Raw genomic sequence first — 22,551 nt, forward strand, 5'->3', positions numbered from 1 at the left:
AGATATGGTGGTGGGTTTGTGCTCATCTTGGACGTAGAGTGGTCGTCTTCTGTTCTTCCCTGAATGAATGGACCATGATTCAAAATTGATAACATACATATAGGAGGGTATAGTTTATTTATCTTAATTCTTAATGTACCAAATTTATTTGAGTCTGATTTCTTATGTAATTAGATTATCTAAACCAGAAGTTTTTGCATCCCTACACAAAGTAAAGCATCATTAAAGCAATATATTAATATAACTGAATCGTTCTACAGTTTCCTATCCCATTTCTCTGTAATTTCCTCCTCAAACTGTAGTCTGTATACCTAACTTTAAATCTTCCGTTATTCTAATTTCGTAAAAGATGTAATGAAACAACAAGGTCAGCTACAATTGTACTGGCATCTTGTGAACTTTTGCAAAATTTCTGACATCCGGTGTTCAATATTTACCCGACAGATGCAACTAGACAGATGTAAAAAAAAAAAAAAAATGTGAAGTTATAGACAGCCAAATCGAAACATATATTGTAGCCAAAAAAACTCTCCTTTTTCAACTTTTTTTGGAAAAAAGGTCAAAAATGATTTTTTTTTGTTGAGTTGTTTTCACCTTTTTATCGTATTTTTCCCATTATTTTCCTTTAAAGTTTAATACTTAAATTTTTTAACTTCATAACTAAATCATCATTTTATCAAGTTATTTTTTTTATGTTTTCTTGTTAGTTTCTCATTTATTTTTCCTTTTCTTAATTTTTAAAATCTTTCTTTTCCAAAAAACGGCCCAATTTTTGCTAAGAATTTCATGAGATGTGCAGTTTTGCTAAAAAATACTCCAGAAAAACCTTGTCGTTTTGTGAACAATATTTATCATTATGGTTTCGATCACACAGAGTTCTTGTTGAAAATGTACTCCAAGTTGGGAAATTGGATGATTTCAAAGTGCGCTCCTTCTTCATTAGATAAATAATGTCCAAGATTTTTGTAATCTGGTTGGAACTCCAAACCTTTTCCAACAAGCTGGAGTCGAATTGTGGGGATTGCTGGAATACTTCCTATCAAATGTTCATAGAATTTTCTTATGCAACCAGTCATTCCATCCAAGTTATGTGGCTGTCAATCTCTTGCTTTTGCTTATGCGTGTTGCTCATGCATGCTATGATCCTCGGTCGAGGGAATATCCTTGGGGTCAAGTCTTGACCAAGTTGGGCTGCGAGTCGGGCCGAGTCAAGGGTGAGCTGGGTCAACCTTGACTCATGGCCAGGTTTTTGAGTGATTCGAACTGACTCGAGCGATTCCCAAGCCAATCCGAAATAATGAAACTCAACACACTTGAACTAACAAAAACAAACTAACGAAAGTTAAATAGAATCCAACTGCCACTGTAAATTTAAGGAGTAACCACAAGTTGATTTTACGAAAGATACTTCTCATATATCAGCAAGCACTAAGATGTGGAAAATAAGCCTTCTTTTTCTCAACAAGACACTGATGTTAGTGAGAGACCATACTGTAGGTTGGCTTGCTGCAAGCTAGCCTGTACCCATAGTTGGCTGGGTCCAATAGGTCTGGGTCCATGTCCAACCAGGCATGATCCAAATCTTGCTGGAACTTCTCCTTTACCTTTTCTAGCTTGATTTATGCTGAACACATAATAAGGGAATCCAAACCAAATCATTGCCTGACTAGCAAGGACGGAGCCAAAGTAGGGCCCAATTGGGCCTTGGCCCAATCTCACTTTTTTTTTTAAAAAAAATTATATGTAAATTTTATAAAATTTCACTTGTTCTATATAAAAATGTTTAAAAATAATATTTCGGTTCTAATCAAAATTTAGAAATTTTAATTTGATCCCTCTCATAAAAAATTTCTAGCCCTGCTAACTAGGGCTTAAGCGTTAGGGCTTAAGCGTTAGGATCCACCAGGCATGGCCAGACCTTAGCCTGTGACTAAAAGGCGAACTCGGTCAAAGGGTCCATGACACAACCTGGAAGAACATACATGTTTACAGATCCTGACCCATATTCCTCATCTAAGTCCCTTAAGTTAAATTTTATTAAATCCTAAAAGAAACATATAATGATGATAATATATGAACTTTACATTTTCAATGAACCAACATAAGCTGGCTTTGGTCGGCAGCAACCCACCTGCACTCATGAGCCCAGTTCGGCTCAATGTTCACTGGATTGGCTCGAGCTCAGTCCGATACTGTGAAGGTGGGTCTGAGTTTGTTTAGGCCAGGGCCCAGCACATTTGCAACCCAACTAATTAGTTAAAGAAAAGGAAGTTTTTTTTATCTTGAAAGAACTCAAATGTCAATAACCTAACTTGCTGAACTTGGGGGTTTTCTGACAATAGTAATACACTTTTATTGTCGCATGAATCTACCCTAGAAAATAATGCACATTTTTTGAATATTATAACACACTGTTCTATAAATCTATCACATTTTATTGAGCAAGTCGCAAGTCACGAGACAATAACAATATGTTACTATTACCAAACGCTCTTCAAGTCTACGCAAAATAAGGTCGAGGTGGACCAAGTTTTCAACCACTTAGACCACAGCTCTCAGTTATTCTCCAATGAGTCCGAACCAGAAAATCCGTTACTCCTGAGCTCTCTTTGCGGATCAAAATTTGTATCGGCCACGGATCAAAGACCTGCAACTACATAACCTATTTGTTCCCTTCACTAATTAAACAATCACAAATACAATTAATTAACTCTAAAACTAATCATCATCACAAACTTTTGAAAGGGTTCTCAACTTTCACAAGGAATATTTGAAAAGTACAAGTTCATCTTTGTGCAATAGACAAAGCAAACACACATTTTAACTCTCAATAGCTGTAAAGGGCTTAGCATCAATCCTTGTAAAGCATCAAGGTTCATCTTTGAGGATGTCAGTTCAAAAGTGAAGCTCATGGAAGGCAGAAGAATCACAGGCAAAAGAGGAAATTCCTCAGAGTGGGTATCTGACCAAAGTTTTCCAGTTGTATTAGGGTTTTGAAAAGCTTAAATATTAAGTCAGCTGCATCCTCATGAAATTAATGAAACATAGCTTCAAAAGGGTTTGGCACACTGGCTTGGGCCAATGACGGGTAGGCAGCCGGTCACTGGTTCGAGTAACATGGGCATCAACTTCACCATGGCAATGATGCAGACAAATGTATTAGTTAATACTCATTGGCGTTGCAAAGCCAGAAAATTCCGACTAAGGGTGCCCTTACTTTTAAATTACAAATTTAAGGGCCAGAAAATTCCGACTAAGGGTGCCCTTAGTTTTAAATTACAAATTTAAGGGATAGTCGTATGTAAAAAAAAAGGTGCCACAGTGCAGAGCTAGAAATTTTTCATGAGGGGGTCCAAATTAAAGTTTCTAAATTTTTGACTAAGGGCGAAATATTATTTTTCAAAAATTTTATATAAAATAAATAAAATTTTTTAAATTTACATGTATTTTTTTTTTTTTTTTAAATTGAGGTGGGGTCAGGCCCATGCAGGCCCTACCTTGCCTCCGCCCCTGGTTCCACATGCAATGAAATTAATCAAAGATATTGTTCTCTTCTAAGAAAAATATGGTTAAGGGTGAAGACTTCTAAAAAAATTAAATCGGAAGTGGTCCATTGGATCCCTACAAGAATAATTTCATAAAAACTGTTTTCTTTTGGAGCATGATAAGGAATATGAAAGATAGAACAGTTGATTGATTCCTAATTTTTACTTAGGGCAGCATGTTCCTCTCATCTTGTCCTTTCATTTTGCTCTTGGCAGGGCGCTTGATAAGTGTACTACCACAATGCATCTTGTCCTTCCACGCTGCTTTAACTCTTTAAAAGAGCGCGTTTGATAAGTGTACCAAATATGCAGAGAACTAAAATAATAGAAACAGTATTATTGTATTGGCCGATTCAAGAGCATGATTTGTCGGCTGTTTTAATTTTTTTAATATTTAGATGACATCTATTGATTTTTGAAAAGTATTTTTATTTTTTTTTTAGCTGAAGAATAGACATTATACAATTTTGTTTTTATTGTTTTAAAATCCCTTTAAAATACTTTAAATATTTTTAAATTCTATAAAATGAGGAATAATGTGTTACCTGCTGATGCATACAGATACATAATCGGCCGATATTGCTGTATTTGTGAGCAAACCGATACAACGCGATACCATTTTCTGCAGTATTGGATCTTCGTATAATCAATATTAGCAATATGTTAAAAATTTATACTTTCGATGTGCTCATAAGATTTTTACATAAATACAAAAATCAAATAGTTTTTTTTTTTAAAAGCTTACAGCACCCATCTTACATTTTATTCAAAAACTATCATTTATTTTTTATATGATTTCATATAATTGGGTGAGCAAACGGTATACCTATGAATTAAAGTGTAGCGCTTTTATTGTAGCAAAAAAAAAAAAATAATACAGTCATAAGCTCATGTATTCATTTTTGAATCATGTAATGTAATTGGACTTGGGTGAGTATGGGTCTCATCTAAACACTCTCTAAATCCCAATTAGAATTTGAATCTGATAAGTTTTTTTTTTTTTAAATTAAAAATTGGCGTTGTATATAAATATAAAAATAAAATACTAATATAATTTATTAGGCCCAACCGGATCCGGCTCGGCCCAATATCGGCCCGGGCCCGATGGCCAATTCACGGGCCTTCGCTGGTTTGAGGCCGCCTGTCCAGGACAGCCCGTGGTTCAGACACGTATGTACCTCCCGTGAATTTAGCGCGCTTAAGGGGTAATCTGGGTATAACGAAAATTAAAAGAAAGGAGGGACAGTGAGACACTTTCTTTGGGGTAAGTGCCAAAATCTTCCTGCACGTTTTCCCTTGTCTAAAAGCACTGATAGGTCTGGTCAAATGCAGTGGTTTTGCTAATTACCTATGTGACCCTTGCTCTTTTCCAAAAATCCAAAAGAATCCTATAAACGTGCAACTCGGCCATGACGCCCGACTTAAACCAAGTGCGACTCGGACCTGACCCCCCAACTGAAACCAAGTCCTAAGTAGTGAGTAGGTCCAGGTCGGCTCGGCCCAACAGGGCCAACACCCAAAAATTGAGTCAGGCCCGACTCGATACCTGACATCCGAATTCTGGCCTGAACTGGACCAGTCTGGCTAAAATAAAAAATAAATTTTTAAATATAAGATAAAAAATTTTAAATACAATTAATAAAATATATTAAATAAATATAATATAAAAAATAAATCAAATCGAAGACCCAAACCAGCTCAACCAGATTGAGTACCGGGTACCCGTTGAGTACCTAAACCGGATGCCCAAGCTTGGTCCTGATCATTGATCAACTACTCGAGGGTGTCCATATAAACAAGTTGGATTTTTTTTTTTGTTTTGAGAATATTTGGATTTAATCTCAAATTCAGATTTATGTCTCTCTCTTTATAGTTACATATGACTGGACTAAGTATATTTCAAAATATACTTTGAAAAGATATTTTACTCTTGTTAAAAAATGATTTGATAGTTTTTCACAATCCACATGGATCCCAACCATTTCACTTTTCCTCTAGGCGTAATTATATTTGAAATAAATAGTCTTCTTAAATATATTTTAACACCTCTATTCAAAGCATAAGTAGCTGTTTACATTAATTAAACTTTAAACGCTTATTGTAAAATTGCAAAAGTTGAACATATCCATAAATTCCTCAACATTTAGTCAAAATTTAAAAGCAGTCGAAAACTGAGACGCAGTTACAAGAGAACCCCGATTCACTGATCCGATCCGTCAGTATTCGTTACAGCACGAAGAAGAAAAAGCCTCTGAAATTCCGGAAATTGCAGAAAAACAGCAAAACAGAGTGGTCTACTGGACCCAGAGCATTCTCTCTCACCTCCTTCTTCTTCTTCTGATTTCTTCTCTTCTTCTCTCTCCATCTTTTCTCCTTTTCCTCTCTCCTTCTTTCGCATTCGTTCAGATCGTCCTTCTGCTTTTTCCACCAATTCTTCCTTCTTTACCTCTGAATCTGTCACTCTTTATTTACTTCTCTTTTCCTTTCTCGCCCTCCTTTTGCCGCTCGCTCTCTCCCTTGCGTTCCTGGCTCGGCGAGTCACCGCCGGCGTCAATGCGCTCCTTTCCGGCGGCAGCCCTGCCGCTGCTGCTATTGTTCTTAGTATCCGGCGGAGGCGGCGGAAGAAGGGGGCTGGTGATGGTGGGTGTTGCGGCGGACGGCACTACGTGGTGCATAGCAAGAAGCAACACGGTGGACGCGACGCTGCAGATCGCGCTGGACTACGCGTGCGGGGCGGGCGCCGACTGCGCGCCGATCCAGAGCAACGGCCTCTGCTACCTGCCCAACACCGTCCAGGCCCACGCCTCCTACGCCATGAACAGCTACTACCAGCGCAAGGCCAGGGCCCCCGGCTCCTGCGACTTCGCCGGCACCGCCGTCGTTGCCACCACCGACCCAAGTGCGTCTTCGCCTTCCCCCCCCCTTGTCTTCCTCCTCCACCTTCCTTCCTTTTAGTTTTGGAACAACTTCTCTTTCTTTTTTCTCTTTTCAAAAATCAAACTCTTCTGCAGCGATCAACCGAGCTGTTCACTGTTTAGCTCGACCTTCTTCTTCTATTTGTTCTTTTTTTCTTTTCCTCCTTTAACCTCATTCATCTTCTGTTGCATTGTTGTGGCGCCATTTCTGCTGCAGGTTATGGGTCGTGTGTTTATCCCGCATCAGTGAGGTAAGAAGATAGTCATAAACTTACTTTTTTTTTTTTCCTTCTTTCTGCGTTTTGATATGGTGATTTCAGAGTCAGATCTTTAGATGCAGGTCTAATGCAGAGAAAAAAATCGTTTATAAAATCTTAATGTATCTTATATTGTCTTGCATACAATGGTAAATTTTCGTGCTATACTTTAATTTAGTTAAAACCGACCATGTTTAATTTTCTTTATGAAATTCACATTTTTTGGCAAAATTAACAAGTGAGATACTTGAAAATGTGAGTTAATGATAGAGAGGAATTATATTGATAAATATTGCAGCTAACTTTTTTGGTTTCTAAAATTAATGAAAATCCAGTTCATAAAGTAATAGTTGATTGTTTTTATGATTCTAAGAAAAAAAAATCCCAAATCTTAATTATAGATCCGGTTTAAAATAAAAGCAGTTTTTCACTCAAAACTTTTCCTTTTCACTTATTTTATCTTTCTCCCTACGGCCTACATTTCGGAGATTTTAAGGAAAAACATTTGACTGAAAAAAACCGGTCTCAAATGAAAACTGATTTAATTCATTATATATATATATATATATCTTGTTATTCACGATCGCTCCTAATTTCATCAACCGGCTGACAGATTCACTGTTGTGTCCACTGGGACATGATACATAACGTATAGAGAACCGGACGTCCCAGTTCTTCCTGTCCCAGGAACTCTTATCGAGTGCGCTCTAAACCAAAATTGAGTGTTTGATTTTTATTCTAAACATCAATGCTAGCCCGTTCCCCACGTCCTAAGAACAGGGAGAACAAACACGGCTAATGACAGATAGGAAGCTCTGTTCTTCAGCTTTTTGAGGGGCTCCCTCGAACGTGGACAACACGTTCCGTGCTTCATCCATTTAGCTGACCTTAGGTCCGAATCACTTGCAAGCTCAGGCTCAGTTACTTGAGCCGAGCCAAGTTCTAATGCTGCAATTTGGTGTTATCTTCGCTACTCTATTTCTTATTTCTTTCTAGCATGGTTGGGATCAAGGGTTGAGCCAGTCGGGCCGAATTAAAGTTTATAAATTTTTATTAAAATTGAAATATTATTTTTTAAAATTTTTATATAAAATAAGCAAAATTTTTAAAATTTACATGTAAATCTTATATTTGTTTTTAGGTGGGCCAGAGTCCATGGGGGCCCTACCTTGACTCCGCCCTGATTAGGATGCTAAGATAGTGTTGTTAATGGCTGTGGTTTGAGTTGTGCAGTGCAGCTGGAGGGGCTAGCCCAGGAACACCGGCGACGACACCGACAACTACGACCACGACCACGCCCACAACCAACCCAACTAGCACTACGCCAGAGACCGTGGGGGGAGGACTCAGTCCTCCTGGGCTCAACACTCCAGAGGATTCCAGTGCCATAACTGGCACTAGAAACCCAGTTGCTGCCTTCCTCTGTGTTGTAGCGGTCTCTGTGTTCTTCCTTGTGGTTTGACATATATACAATATGGAGAGAGGAATGTAAAGGCTATTTTCAGTTCGATTTTCTGCCGGCATTTAGATGAAATGGGACAGAGAAAGGATGTCCATGCAATTTCATGATCCCTTTGGACATTTTGTGCAAATTCAAATCAAAATTTTGTAGTGCTCTCTCTCTCTCTCTCTCTCTCTCTACTGCTATATCTATATGATGTCAAGAAGAAACGATTTCTTGGTTTTCCTCAACTGAACTTCATGGACAAAGCACAGAACATACAGTCCATCCTTCTTCTTCTTTTAGCATGGTCGAGAATGAACTGGAACATATGAAGTATCTCAAAGGACACTTGCATTATTACTCAAGATGAGGACGTCTGGTTCTGCCTATTTGAAACCAGAAGCACAGATGGTCGCGGGGGTGGAAATTTATAGCTAAAGGGGGCGTTTGTTTATTTCCCTTGGTTTAGAGGTGAAATTTCACCTCACCAGAAAATGAAGTGTGTTTGAGAATTTCACCTGGTGAAATTTATTGGTCTTTGATGGTTAAAAGAGAGGAAATGAGAGAAAAACAGTTATAAATAACTGTTTTCAACAGTTAAAACATTCACTTACCGTTGTTGGTAGAGATGGGTCTTATCTCAAGCCCTTTGTTAATGAGCTAGTCATACATAATAAGCCCTGGACAAATTGTATCAAACTGCCATACATCTAATGCATTAGTTCCCTAACTCTCTCTCTCTCTCTCTATATATATATATATTCTTTACTTTCTATAAATATTCTTATAACTCTTGAGATGGCATATATATAGCTTCTTCATGAACCAGTCAATGAAACCTCGCACAACAAGTGTATGATGATCTTTCTCAAATTGACCATGGCATTAGTGTGAGATGGATCCATTCAGTCGGTTTCAATAAGGCAAAAGATCCCCAATTAGACCTGGAATTGAACTTGGCATGGCAGCTACTCATCCAAATCCCAATTCAGATTTAGATCTGGGCGTGTTTGGCTGGCAAGGATTCTACTGTAGAAGTGGGATCCTCAACACTATTTTTAAATTTTGAGTCCATTCCAGCAAACACGGGATCGTAATCCTAGATTTTTGGACCAAATCCGGGATTACGATCCATGGATTTTGGTCCACCCCAGAGGGGTAGGACCGAAATCGTTGCAAAAAAAAAAAGCTGCCCCTCAGGGCTTCGTCTTCTTCCTATCTTCATCTTCTTCTGCCGCTGCCTCACTCCACAGCCCGTTGAAGACCCTCCTCGCTCGTCGCAGCCACGTCCGTTCAGCCGGTTGAAGACGACCGCCATTCGTGAGGGTTTTAGTGGCTTGTGAGAAATGGACGCCGGTCAGGCGATCAAACGTAGGTGCTCTACGTGTCCTTGTACATGGTCAAATGAAGACACTAAAATCGCCACCCCTTCTGTTCTTGAGGAGTATTTTTCAACTGCTTCTGTCGCCTCAGTGAAATGGGTCGAAGAATCAAACAAAGTCTGAAGTTTGGGAGGTCGGTCATGAAAGGCACCGCTTTGGCGAGGAAGATACGGCCTTCAGACTGAGCGTAACAAACGTGAAGAAAATTCGATAAAATTATGGATTTCCTGTTTGTGCCTTCCTCTACGCTTCTGTTAAACAGATTTCTTCTTTGTAAGTAAAGTGAGTTGCTCGGCTCCCAAGGAGACGCATCTTTAATTGCAGACACCTTGGAATTTCCTTACACAGTATTGTATCAGATTGTTCGTTAATAAGTTTCTCTGTTTTTAATTCTCTTAGCAGATTGACTAGAGACCATGAAGTATCCTCGTGCTTGTCGTATATTGCTGCAATACCAAATTGCTCGAATTTTAAGATTTTGAATCAGTATTATACTGTTTGAAAGAGGAATAAATCTCTCTGTAATGCGTGCTCTGTGATACTGTCGACTTTCCAACGTCCTTGTACATTGTTATAAAGAAGATCAAAGATTTGAGAAGGTTGCATGATACCATATTCCAAATTTCTTTCCATGCTGCAGGCAAACACTGGATGGAAATCCAGTAGATTATAATCCGAGTTCATCAAACACGCTTACATTTTGGAATGGGGATGCAAATCCCCATTCTACTGATTCCAGGATGAAAATCTTGGGATTTTCATCTCCGGATTTCAATTTTGGTGCTGCCAAACACCACCTGACAAATTAAATCCAACTATACAAGAAATTGGGATTTACCATTTCTTACCTCTTGTTGAATATAGTACATAACCTTGTCATACTGCACAATGGCCGGATTAGAACTTGATTCGAAGTCTTTCAACTTACTTATCAATGGTCGGATTAGAACTGGATTCAAAGTCTTTCAACTTATAACACCTCTCAAGCTCCTTTCTTAGCATTTGCTTGCCACCTTTCGTACTTAATTAAAAGAAAAATGAAAGCCTAAGCGCGTGTATTGGTTGCAGAGGCAAAAATATTGTTTGGCCTTCAAAACAATATTTAAGGTGTGTTTGGGTGATAGTTGAAACTGAGTTTGTGTAGCCCCAACTTGACAAAACTAGAATGGCTATATATCTGATTTGAAACCGATATCGGACCAAACCGTTCCAGAAAACTCGGATATGAAAAAAAAAAAAAATATCCCATTAAGAAATCCGATTAGATTCAGATTTAACAAATGACATCCGACTGTTTTCAGGTTCAAATTCAGATATGCATAAATATCTGATCCTATTCACATCAGATTTAGTTTTAAATAATTATCCTATATCCAATGCTCTCACATTTTGGAAATCAGCTAGATTCAAATCAAACTTTGGATTTAGATTCGGATATGAATGTAACCATTGGATTCGGATTGTGAAATCAAATTTTGGATTCAGATTCGGATATGAACTTTTGTTGTTTGTGTTCGAATCTGAATATGTGAGTATCAAAAAAGTGGGTATACTTAAGGGTTTATCGATTCTAATCCGATCCGTTGACATTCTTGAGAACATGATGTTTTGGCATGAAAACCTTTCCCTTCCCAATCAGATTTTTCAAAGTAAATGTTGTTTCTTTTGATATGGGGCTGTGCCTGTTCCACAAACAACGAATTAAATATACTCTTATACATTAGCAAATCCTTTCCAGAACTAAGCTGAGGCGTACAAACACACCATGTTTCCTAAAAACATGAATACAATGTGACAACTTGGGAGGAAGAAAAGGCAAATTTCTGCAACCATTGAAACAAGTACATGACCAAGCGACATGACTATGATCACCATGTGCAAAAGATGGAAATCGATGTAACAATCATGCATTTTCTGGTGTATAGACACAACTAATAAGTAGAGAATACTTTCAAAAGGAAGAGATTAAAACCGTTATAAATACTCATCGTTATGTGTATAGATACAACTAATAGTCTTTTCGAAATAAAATATTAAAACCTTTAAAAATAGTTGTTTTTATAATCAGAAAGAATTATTTTCATGTTGATCTTGGTATACGAAAGGAAAAAAAAAAAGAAGTTGGAGAGTCAGGGCCATTCGATCGTGTGACCGGACGGCCCTGATGGGCTGTCCAATTGCCCACTTAGCACCCTAGAGTCAGGGTTCATGTTTCCTATACATAGTTAATATAATTTGCTGTCACTTATCAGTTTTGCTATGTCATTTGTAACTCCCTCATGAATCCCCTAAATGAAACCTTGCAGAACCAATGTGTGATAATCTTGCCCAAACCAAACTGACCATGGCGTTAGTTTCATGGAATGGAAAAGAGCTGTAAGTAGAGATCTAAATGAGTTGGCAAGGTCGGATTACTGGCCTAAAATGTGATCCAAAATGTGATCCATTTGGTCTGAAGATCCCCAATTAGAACTGAACTTGGACTTAGCATACCAGTTACATATCCAAATCCTGATTCAAATTGGAATCTGACAATGATCCACCTTTATTACACAAAAAAATTGGGATTTAACCCTATCTTAACTATTGTAATGCTCCAAATGTTTAGTCCCATATCGAAGATTGTGAAGAATCTTCAAGGGTTTATAAAAGAGGTTATTGATGAGAAGATTGTCTTGGTTTCTAACTTTTTTAGGATTAGAACAGAAACTGCTAGAGGGTGGGTTGAGATCCGTCGAACCAGGAGCCCGAGCTCAGGAGTGGGCTGGGTTGTTATAGAGGTATCAGAACAGTTTCAACACTCGGACCTGGGATCCCACACGCGCGGACGCGTGTGCCTTAAGGAGGGTGGATTGTAATGCCCCAAATGTTTAGTCTCATATCGAAGATTGTGAGGAATCTTCAAGGGTTTATAAAGGGGGTCATTGATGAGAAAATTGTCATAGTTCGTAGCCTTTTTAGGATTGAAACCGAAACTGCTATGGGGCGGGTTGGGATTCATCGAACCAAAGGCCCGAGCTTAAGAGTGGGTCGAGTTGTTACAACTATTGTTGAATGTAATGCATAACCTTATGCAGGATAGCAACTTGAATAAAAGCCTTCAACTTATGACACCGCTCACACTCCCTTCTTAGCACTTGCACCATCTGTCGTACTTCATAAGAAATATCAAAGGTGTAAAAGATAACCACCCAAAGTAGGCATTCGTATTTCTTCTTGCCCACATTGGAGGCAGATTGTGGGAACCAGTCTTCCTCCCCCAAGTACAACAGAAAGATGGGTCATATTCTCCATTGATGAAGCCAATTGATCATTTGTTGCCATGAAGCATATGATTGATGACGAGCTCCAAAAAGAATGACCAATGATCACAGGCCCGGAAGGCATCTTTTTACCTTGTTTAGGACAAACATGCAAAGCGACAGACAAGCACCATTAATAACGACGAGAACTGGTTTCAACTTACAGACAATGCATTTCCTCCCACTGCCACTCCCAAAACATGCTTCCCCCAATTGGCCACTGCCCTTGGAGACACGCAGTAGCGACTGTTCAAAACAGTCATACACTTTCCAGCTAAAAAAGCAATACTGTTTTTCACTCCAGCACATCCCCCACTTCTCCCATTCTCTCTCTCTAAAAAGAGAGGCTAGACATCGAAAAATGAATCTTTTGAGAAAAATACAGTACGTAATCTTGTCTTTTCTTATGGCGCAGAAAGTTCCATAAGCATATAGACCGGGAAAGCACATGCCATTACTCCCCAACTGTCAGGCTTTTGCCATCCTTCACATGCAATACCCAACCACTTCCCTGCCGTATACACTCCACTGAGTTATTGATTCTACAGAAGTGAAGCGACGACGCCAGTCTCCTGTAGCACCATCAGGACCAGAGCACCAACATGAGAGTTTCCCATTCCTTGATTCTTCTCTTCTTCTTCTTCTTCTTCTTCAGTTCAGCCACCTCTGCAACGAAAGAAATCCGAGCCGGGTTCTGGCCACCATTCTCCAATTCGTATGCACCTCCTTCTTCGATCGACACATCTGTGTACACCCACATCTTCTACGCCTTCCTTGGCACCAAGAGCATCGACACCAACTTCACAGTCTCCAGGGAAGAGCTTCCGCTTCTCACCACCTTCTCCACCACGTTAAAAACAAAGAATCCATCAATCAAGACACTGCTTTCTATAGGGGGTTTGCTGTCTAACTCTACCGAGTTCTCAGCGGTGGCCGCAGACAGAAACCAAAGAAAGGCATTCATCGATTCCGCCATAGCCTTGGCCAGAGCACATGGTTTTGATGGTCTGGACTTCGCTTGGGAATTCCCAGCATCACCAGAGGACATGGACAACTTGGGTGTTCTGCTAAATGAATGGAAAAGAGAAATTGAAGAGGAGGCACAGAACAGTCCGCCGTTGTGGTCGCCATTGCTGCTTACGGCCACTGTTTACTTCTCCAACCACCTCCTTGCTGCTCCGACATCAAATCTTTACTACCCAGTGGAAGCCATGGCGCAGAGTGTAGATTGGGTCAATGCAATGTGCTTCGACTACCAAGGGAGTAACAGAGAGGAGCAAGACCACACGAAAACCCATGCTGCATTATTTAATCCCAACAGCCAACTTTCTACCAGCTATGGCATCGATTCATGGATGGACGCGGGTCTGCCTTCTAACAAGCTAGTCATGGGCATACCTCTTTATGGCAGGTCTTGGATCCTCAAGAACAAAGAGAAGAATGGGATTGGAGCGGCCGCAGTGGCATTCGGACCAAGGCAGAGGTTGAGTAACCAAACCGGTGTCATGGCTTACTCCGAGATTCAAAAGTTCTTGCAGGACAAAGACGCAACCTTGATGTATGATAATTCTACTGTTTCCGCTTATGGCTATGCTGGTGATCTGTGGGTCAGCTTCGATAGTCAACGGGTTGTAGCGGAAAAGATCAGCTTCGCTAAGCAGAACAGACTTATTGGGTACTTCCTGTGGCCAATAACCTTCGACTCTAATTATTCGTTGTCAATGACAGGTTAGCTCCTTCCAGACTCAAGCATGACTTTTCCACTCGTGAAGTTAAACCAGAAAGAGAAGGTTGGTCAAATTTCTTTAACCTAACCTGAGTTTTTGCTTTCAGCTTCACATTCTTGGACGACCAGTTCTCCCACAACAAACACAGATCTAGACGAACCTGCCCCAGCTCCCTCTGAGTTGCCAAGAAGAGCTTCTCCCCCAAGCTTATTATCCCTAGTGGGTGTAACGGAGAGCAGCTCAGAGAGTTTCATTTTTCATTTCAACTGCTACCTCCATCTACTCCTGCTATTATCCTTCATATTGATCTTTAACCTTTGAGATAAATATCGGCATAAACACTTACAAAATCCCAAGCGATTACTCATTACAGAGGATTAAGATGGCAGACTCGGAGTCCACTACCCAAAAAGAAAGGATTGTATCAGTAAGTCTCTCTTCGTTCTTTCTGGAATAAGGTTTGCACCTTCAAGTTCAGAACCTGCTATGTAATTCAATTCATGACAAATACAATTTCAATAATTGATTACATCAAGTTCTAAAAATTAGTAGCTACAAGCAGGTGCACGTGTTTGCCAACCTATGGAATGGTTAAACTGTAACCTTCTTGTTTATGCTCCGTAAGATTTGTACCAGGAATAACGCGTTCAACCCTAGTCCCTATATTAAGCTACCAATGAAGCCCAAAACTTGCTGCCTGCATAAGAGGATGAGCAAAATAGGCACCCAATGTTACTGCAGTAAGTGTCAAGTATGGCAACCTAAGAAACTCCTTGTAGTAATCTTTTGGCAGCTTTTGGCGGCCATCTACTATTGCAGCAAAAGGGAGGATGCTGGTGCGGCTTTTCACAACATCAAAAGCTTCACCATACCGTGCAGCCAATCTTCTATCACCATTCCAGACACCAAACAGATGGTGAGCAATTAATCCTACCGAAGCAGCCAAGGCCACCGAGTTTCCAATCCACAGTGTGTGCGCCATGCACCAGACCACTTGCCCTACCATCTGTAGGGATATCAGTTTCAGATATGATCAGACTAAGAATTCAAGACTTTTGTCTCCACGACGTTGCAAACACGAAAAAAGGTGAAGAATTCAAAGGTGCAGCACATACCTGAGGATGCCTGGTGATTCGCATAATCCCAGTTTCCCACAGATGCATTTTTGGCTTATCAACTGCTGCCACTTCCAATAGATTAAAAGTTGAAGGGTAAAGAAAGAAAAACGACAGGAAAGATGACAACCATACTAACTGATGGACGCCAGGGATACTCTGAACATTCCACAACTGCACTCCATCATATCTATGGTTGATGAAGTATACCTGCATTTCCCAAAGGTCCAAATTAGGAAGAATCTAGTGTTCCCTATCAGGCAAATGAAAGCCTGAACATAGAAAGCAACATCTCTGACAAAAAAAATCTATGTAGCCCATACAATTTTCAACATATCAGGCAGACATGACTCCCGAATGAAATGAAAGGCGCTGCTCGTCCTTAAAAGGAAAAAAAAAAGTACAATCTGCTTACAACTGTGCTAACTGCCAAGGGAAGAGAAATTCCTGCAAACAGAACGCGATAACTACGCTCTCCTATGAGCTTCTCGCCTGCATCTCGGAAGCTTGCCATTCCACTGTGGACAGCAGCAAAAATGAAAACCAGAAGCAGCATTACGACCTGCAATTTGGGCAGAAGGGATTGGTGAAGGACTGGACAAAATAACCAAGAATCTAGCAATACAAAGCACACAAATTTCCATTTTCACAGGCAGCAGTGAGGTTTATAGATGGTATTCAGAGTAATAATGATCAGGTACAACGAGAAATTACGACTACTAAATCGTCCATTGTCACTGCCAACTGACTACACAAACCATAGGCTCAGGTACAGAACGTACTCACTTAGGAAGAGACTCCCAGTTATTTGGAAGGGTGAGTTGATAGATTGGAATCTCCCACTTTCATCCAAAATGCGGTTGCTTTGGGTGCTCTACCGTAGCTCTCACTTTCTACAATCTACCAAAAAGCGATGCACCTTGTAGCAATTATGGATCGTTTTCTTATTGCAAGCGCAAAATGACAACACCATGTAACTCATGAATTTTTTCGTAGTATACAGGTCTCCAGGAGCAACCTTCGGCTAAATGACATGATCACCATTGACAACATTGAGTTGTTTTGCTCGCCAGTGGCTGGTGTGGTTCACCAATCTTAAGGAGAAATCCTCTGCTAAAACAATTCAAACTGAAACTCTCGTCTGCATACACCAATTGGTTGAAAATTTGGAAATTACAACTCAGCTAGCTAATGTGCATCTTCAGCAAACTACATACTGCTCGTGATTTCAGAAATTTTATCTTAGCAGTAAGCAGCCCAAGCAAGTCCCACCTTCACCATATTAAAATCTGCATACTTTTCTTTTCCATAATTCAAGGACGTTCTAGAACCTACATTCCACAAGGACTTCAAATCAAGCGCAAACAAGCACCAAAAATCCTTGAAAGTTAATGAAACATATTTCGGTGCCCGAAATTCCCAAGGCGAAGACCAGAACCAGATTAAACCGAAACACATATTTGCCCTAAAATTCTGGAGAACTTCACCATTTCCATTTCAAATTCCAATGATTCCTTTAAGAAGAGAATAAAAGCACCATCATATGCATATTCTTTTGCAAGAAACTCATATTCAGAAGAAATAGAAACTCACGAAAAAAGGAAAAGAACAATACCAACTTTTATTTTTTCTTCGTCGTCATACCTCATCACTCTCCGAAATCCGAGATACGGCACTAATGAAGTACTTGCCGAACCCGCTCGAAGGGTCAATCCAGAGGACATTCAGAGCGGCGAGGACAACCCCCAGAATCACAGTGAAAGCGACCCAGGACGACAGCTTCTGTTGGTCCAGTTCAAAGTCAGCGGAATCCTCGCCGATGATGGCAGCTGATGTCTCCTTCTCTTCCGCCTCGCCGAGAGAAGTTCCCGCCGGTCGCCTCCACCAGTAACCGCGAAATTTTTCCGGCCTGAATAAGGAGACAGTCGTCGGACAGCGACATGTCCGGTACTCCGGCAACGGTCTCAGGGTTTTGGGGGTACTGAAGGAGAAAAGAGGAGATTGATTTGAGATTTTAGCCGCGAATAAAGGGATGGCGGGACGGCAGAGGAGAAGGGATGCCGCCATCGCCCTCTGCACAGAGCGACAAGAGACAGAGAGCAGAACAATAAAAGGAGTGCCACGGAATGCGAGTGCGGATAATTCCGGTGCCTTGAAACGGGTCGGACTTGGGCGAATCCCTGTTCGAACTTAACAAGACAAGGGTGCTTATCTCTTGAGCTCCACTAGGACGACTGACTTGCTTCTTCATTTTTGTAGAATAGAATATAATATAATAAACATGCTTTAATTTTATATGTTATGGGGCATTTGATTGGTCTAGAATTTTTCATTCATTCCACAATCAAAATTCTACCTAAAAATGAAATTGGAATTTTCAGATTCCCATTCCATCCAATTCCAATTCCAATTTATATTTGTGTTTGATAGCTTCGAATGATAATTTCATAATAGAAAATTCCTTGTTTCATAAAAATGGAATGAAAATCTTGGAATTGAGAGATAGCTTAGAATGATGAATTCCTTTTCATTGGCATCAACATCCTTTACAAAAGACATGTTGTGTTTGCCTTCTTAAACTAAGTTAGCAGCATGTGGGAGAAACCAAGTTAGATTTGATGCCCAAACAAAGATAGAACAAAATCTCATATAATTGAAGCAAAAAAGTTACAAAGGTGACTGTGATAAATCAAGAGGGACAAGGGATGCCCATCATCAACCAGTAACATAACATGTATTGCCTAAACAGAAATAAACGAAACATAAGAAAACAAAATAAATTGCAAAAAAGTTGAGAAAAAAATTGTGAACAGCTTTTGGTTGAGAAAGTGTTTGAAGGCTTCAGCGAAATATTGATAATAAACCTTTACAAGCTGAGGTATTAATGTTACCTTTCACAAATGAATCTTAATGTGAAATTTGTGGTATTACACCATGGATTTCTACCATTCTGGCCATAGATTACAACTTGTTTGATATTCTTTTTGCATGAGAATTTGACTGTGCCTTTGTGTAAAGAACCAACAACTAGGCTTTCTACTATATGAGTTCAAAGGAAAACACAGACTTCAATTTGTTCCCAAATTCAAACCTTATGCAAGGAGTGATTCCCTGTGATTTTAATGAGAAACCTTTGATAATCCTCTTTGAAACCTGGTCTGGATAATCCAGAAGAAACCTGCTTCTTCTGGATGTTGAGCCCCAGGAAGAGATTTAATTGCATGATCAAGTGAAATGGCATTAACTATTTGCAGAAGAAACCTGCTTCTTCTGGATGTTGAGCCCCAGGAAGAGATTTAATTGCATGATCAAGTGAAATGGCATTAACTATTTGTTGCATTAATCATACAACAACCTGACAGATGAGAATAAGAAACACAGTCAAATGGTGTTCTGGTTCAAACATGAATTCTCTTCCGTCTTTTTTTTTTTTTCCTGGATTTCTAATTTTAACGTGAAAAGAAAGGTGAAAAATCCACCTGCTACAACGACTGAAATTAAGACCAAAAGGATTACTAGCTTCCAAAAAAAAAAAAAAAAAATCAGTATTGAAGCTTTGCACTTTTCGCCATACTCATTTCTTTGTTCTGGAGCTTTGCATTTATTTAACTCAATGAGTTCTTTATTTAAAAAACGCGTATTTAACGTCAAAAACAGTTCTGTCGTATAATACCTGTATTGTTTTTGTTTTTTTTTAAAACATCAAAAAACAAAAAACACGTATAATACCTGTTTAATACTCGTATAATACGTTATTTTTCCGTTTTTTGTCGTTATTTTCTCGTTTTTACTGTTTTTTATTAATTATTATTTTTTATAATTTTTAAGATGTATTAAATGTTTAATTTTTAAAAAAAAATTGCTGAACTTTTCCTGTTTTATTCCCGATATATAAAACTTTGCCGTATTATACTCTTTTTTTTTTCTTGCAGTTTAATACTCGTTTCCGTTTTTTGTGACAATAATTTAGCTCAACTCTTATTACAAAGATGATGACTATCAATGTTAACGATCATCAACTTAACACCCTTTCCAGTCGTTAAAAAATATATATTATGTATAAGAGAAGCTTTTATATATATATATATATATATATGTAAACTAAGTTTTTTAACATGGCATGCTGTGGTGGCAGCAGCGAGGAAGACCCAAAGCTTCGATGGGTCAAAACGATGAGGGCATTAAAGTTCATAAAATTAAGGACATACCTGTATAAAGTAACAAACATAGAAGATACAAGCCAAGTCGTTTTTAAATGAGTCCAGCTCGTGTAACTCAAACTGTTTCTCTCATTTTCATATGACTCGCTTTGTTCGAACCGTATCGGTTAAATATAGCCACGTTTTCATTTATTGAAAGCGAGTATATATTCCCCCTCGGGGTTTATTACAATAAATTTTCATTAGTTTCCATCTTCCGCCGATTCCCCGAGACGGTACGCGGCGTAGAAACCTAGCGCCACAGACAGCACAAGAATGCCGATACCGACCGATACGATCTGTTTCCTCCGAGTCTTTAGTCCGACACTGAGACGGTTTATGTACTTGGATCTGCTCCAGCGGTCGTCCTTAGTCCCCAGAACTCCACGGTCCACCGACTTGTCTGCTGGTCTCCCATCTTCTTCACCGGAACCGGCCGAAGGAGCGGCCTTTCCGGCGGCTCGGGACATGTCCTGGGATTGTTTCCGGCTCTCTTCCGCAGTCCCCTTATCTCCAGGGGTCTCCGACTTGTCTGCTGGTCTCCCACCTTCTCCACCGGATCCGGCCGGAGGCTTGGCATCTCCAGCAGCTCGGGACTCGTCCTCGGATTTTTTATTGGCGATTGTGGTTCCTCCGGCGGCCGGTGCGTTCTCTTCCGACACAGGCGGCTGCTTCTTGGGTGGTGCCTGCATCGGTATGATTACCTTTAGGACTCCGTCCTGGAACCTGGCTCTGATCTCGCTGCGTTTAGAATTATCGGGTAGGCGGAACGATTTCCGGAAAGCGATCGGCTTCTGCCCGTCCTTCTTGTGCTCCCCACCGACTCTGATCGACCCCATTGTGTCTATCTGAACTTTGAGATCTTCCTTGGTGAATTCTGCAGAGAAAAAGAGAGCAATAGTTCTGTAGTGTTGAATCCAAGAAGAATTACACCGACCAAAACCTGACCCTTGTTCAGAATTTGGCAACCAAAGGAGGAAAGAGAGGAGCACCTGGGCGCAGCTTGACTTGAAGAATATGGTTTCCTTGGTCTTGAATCCACTCGAACGTGGGTTGGTAGTCATCTGATGCGGCGGCAGCAGTCTTGGAAGCCATACCAATTCAGCCTTGAAACCTCTCTCTTCTTCTTCCTCTCTCTGCTCCTTGCTTCTTCTGTAAATCGTTTGTGAACTGGAAGGCCTCTTAGTTTCTGCTTCATGCTGGTCTCTGCTGCTTGGATTTTATAGCTTCTGCTCACATGGGCTATCGTGTGACTCGGGAAGAAGGTTGATTCGTCCAGAGTTTTGGCATCAACCACTCTTTGTTTCTCTTCCATCTCTGCGTGAAGGGCATCTCCAGTTTTTTCTTGTATCTGTACGCATTCCTTGATTCTCCATTAATTCTTCTATGCCTCTCAATTTCTCGATGCCTTTTCCTTAACTCTCTCCCTAAGAAACCTGTCTGTACACATATAATATCAGAGTTTTTCAGGTATTTTTCAATATCTAACTGCACAACAAACAATGACAGTAAAGTTTTAACAGTACGTAACAATATGTAACTGGGAAAAACCCCTCATCCACGCTCATCCTTTTCTTTTACTTTCTTACACCTTAATCTCAGAAAGGTTGCCGCTCATCACAAATGAGCCTTAAACCTATGAATTTAGTATCTGATAACCAGAATATTGTATTAGTATTTTATAATCCTATCTTAGAGATTAAGGCAGATTCATGAAACATAAAAATGGCTTTAATATTCTCATTAAGTATTGGATTTAGGAACTATCTACAGGGACAGGGATCATGATTAATTTTGAGTCCCAAGATCTGGGGCTGGCCTAGGTGGTCATGATAAATGGTTTAGATTTAGATCCAGTTTGAAATTGATTGAATTAGGACCAAAATGAGTCATTGGCCCCAGATTGGTATAGGTGGGTTCCTTGAACAAGTTGTGTATGATATAGGCCTGGTCTAGACCAACTTGGGATCCAAAACCTTAAGTTTGCTCTTGGCCAGGATCATGACAAAAGTGGGGCTCTTGCCGAGTCTGATTCAACATGTTATAGGCATTTGAATATACTTTTGAACAAGAAAAATAGATTTGAACCGAGCATAGATCTGAGTTTGGTCTCGATTCAGCCTCAAGGATGGTTCCGAGCCAGTCTTGGTTCCTAGCTCTCGGCTTCGTGTGGTTTGGGTCCAAATTGGGGCCCAAAATATCCAAAATCAAGTTCAAAACTGACCATTGGATCCCAAACTGGGTTCTAGCCCAAAAACTGAGCCCAGACCCGGTTTGAGGGTCGAGCCCTAGCCCGACTGAACAGACGAGCACGCTTTTTCCATTATTCTATGCTTTGAAAGCAGTATCTTCATTGTCTTCAAGCAGGTTCTTTTTTTCAAAATTTTCTTTGAGCCTCACGAGCCATATTTCATGTTCTTTATGCATGTTCTTTGACACTCATTCTTGTTAGTGGAACCTTGTGTGCAGCTCATCAACCGATTATACCAGTCATTGCATACTTTCTTCCATTGATCTGATGTTTGCATTGAAGCATTCTTTTATGGTAGACAATTTTCTTGCAAATTATCATACATTGATGTCATCTGCACCTGCATTGTGATGATCAAATCCCCCAACGAAGATATTTGATTGCCAACATCTTCTTACTAGTCCTCATAACTCT

The 22,551-nt window shown here is 39.9% G+C and overlaps 4 protein-coding genes across 4 annotated transcripts; 2 read left to right on the forward strand and 2 right to left on the reverse strand.

Moving 5' to 3' along the window:
* Positions 1-5,858: 5,858 nt before the first annotated feature.
* LOC116251153 (PLASMODESMATA CALLOSE-BINDING PROTEIN 3-like) lies at positions 5,859-8,328 on the forward strand. The gene is made up of 3 exons (XM_031625253.2): positions 5,859-6,444; positions 6,678-6,711; positions 7,951-8,328. The coding sequence occupies exons 1-3, from the start codon at positions 6,099-6,101 to the stop codon at positions 8,177-8,179; spliced, it is 609 nt and encodes a 202-aa protein (XP_031481113.1). The 5' UTR covers positions 5,859-6,098; the 3' UTR covers positions 8,180-8,328.
* A 4,353-nt stretch (positions 8,329-12,681) lies between these two features.
* Positions 12,682-14,909, forward strand: LOC116251277 (class V chitinase-like). The gene is made up of 2 exons (XM_031625443.2): positions 12,682-14,573; positions 14,679-14,909. Exons 1-2 carry the CDS (start codon positions 13,448-13,450, stop codon positions 14,891-14,893), a joined length of 1,341 nt encoding a protein of 446 aa, XP_031481303.1. The 5' UTR covers positions 12,682-13,447; the 3' UTR covers positions 14,894-14,909.
* A 164-nt stretch (positions 14,910-15,073) lies between these two features.
* Positions 15,074-17,844, reverse strand: LOC116251278 (15-cis-zeta-carotene isomerase, chloroplastic). Its single transcript, XM_031625444.2, has 4 exons — positions 17,332-17,844; positions 16,103-16,249; positions 15,688-15,897; positions 15,074-15,578 (listed from the first exon to the last, which is right to left on the reverse strand). Exons 1-4 carry the CDS (start codon positions 17,752-17,754, stop codon positions 15,243-15,245), a joined length of 1,116 nt encoding a protein of 371 aa, XP_031481304.1. The 5' UTR covers positions 17,755-17,844; the 3' UTR covers positions 15,074-15,242.
* Positions 17,845-19,887: 2,043 nt separating this feature from the next.
* On the reverse strand, positions 19,888-21,263 carry LOC116251027 (uncharacterized). The gene is made up of 2 exons (XM_031625080.2): positions 20,879-21,263; positions 19,888-20,763 (listed from the first exon to the last, which is right to left on the reverse strand). Exons 1-2 carry the CDS (start codon positions 20,979-20,981, stop codon positions 20,090-20,092), a joined length of 777 nt encoding a protein of 258 aa, XP_031480940.1. The 5' UTR covers positions 20,982-21,263; the 3' UTR covers positions 19,888-20,089.
* Positions 21,264-22,551: the final 1,288 nt, after the last annotated feature.

Source organism: Nymphaea colorata, chromosome 3 (genome assembly GCF_008831285.2).
Source record: "Nymphaea colorata isolate Beijing-Zhang1983 chromosome 3, ASM883128v2, whole genome shotgun sequence".
Classification (NCBI taxonomy): Eukaryota; Viridiplantae; Streptophyta; class Magnoliopsida; order Nymphaeales; family Nymphaeaceae; genus Nymphaea; species Nymphaea colorata.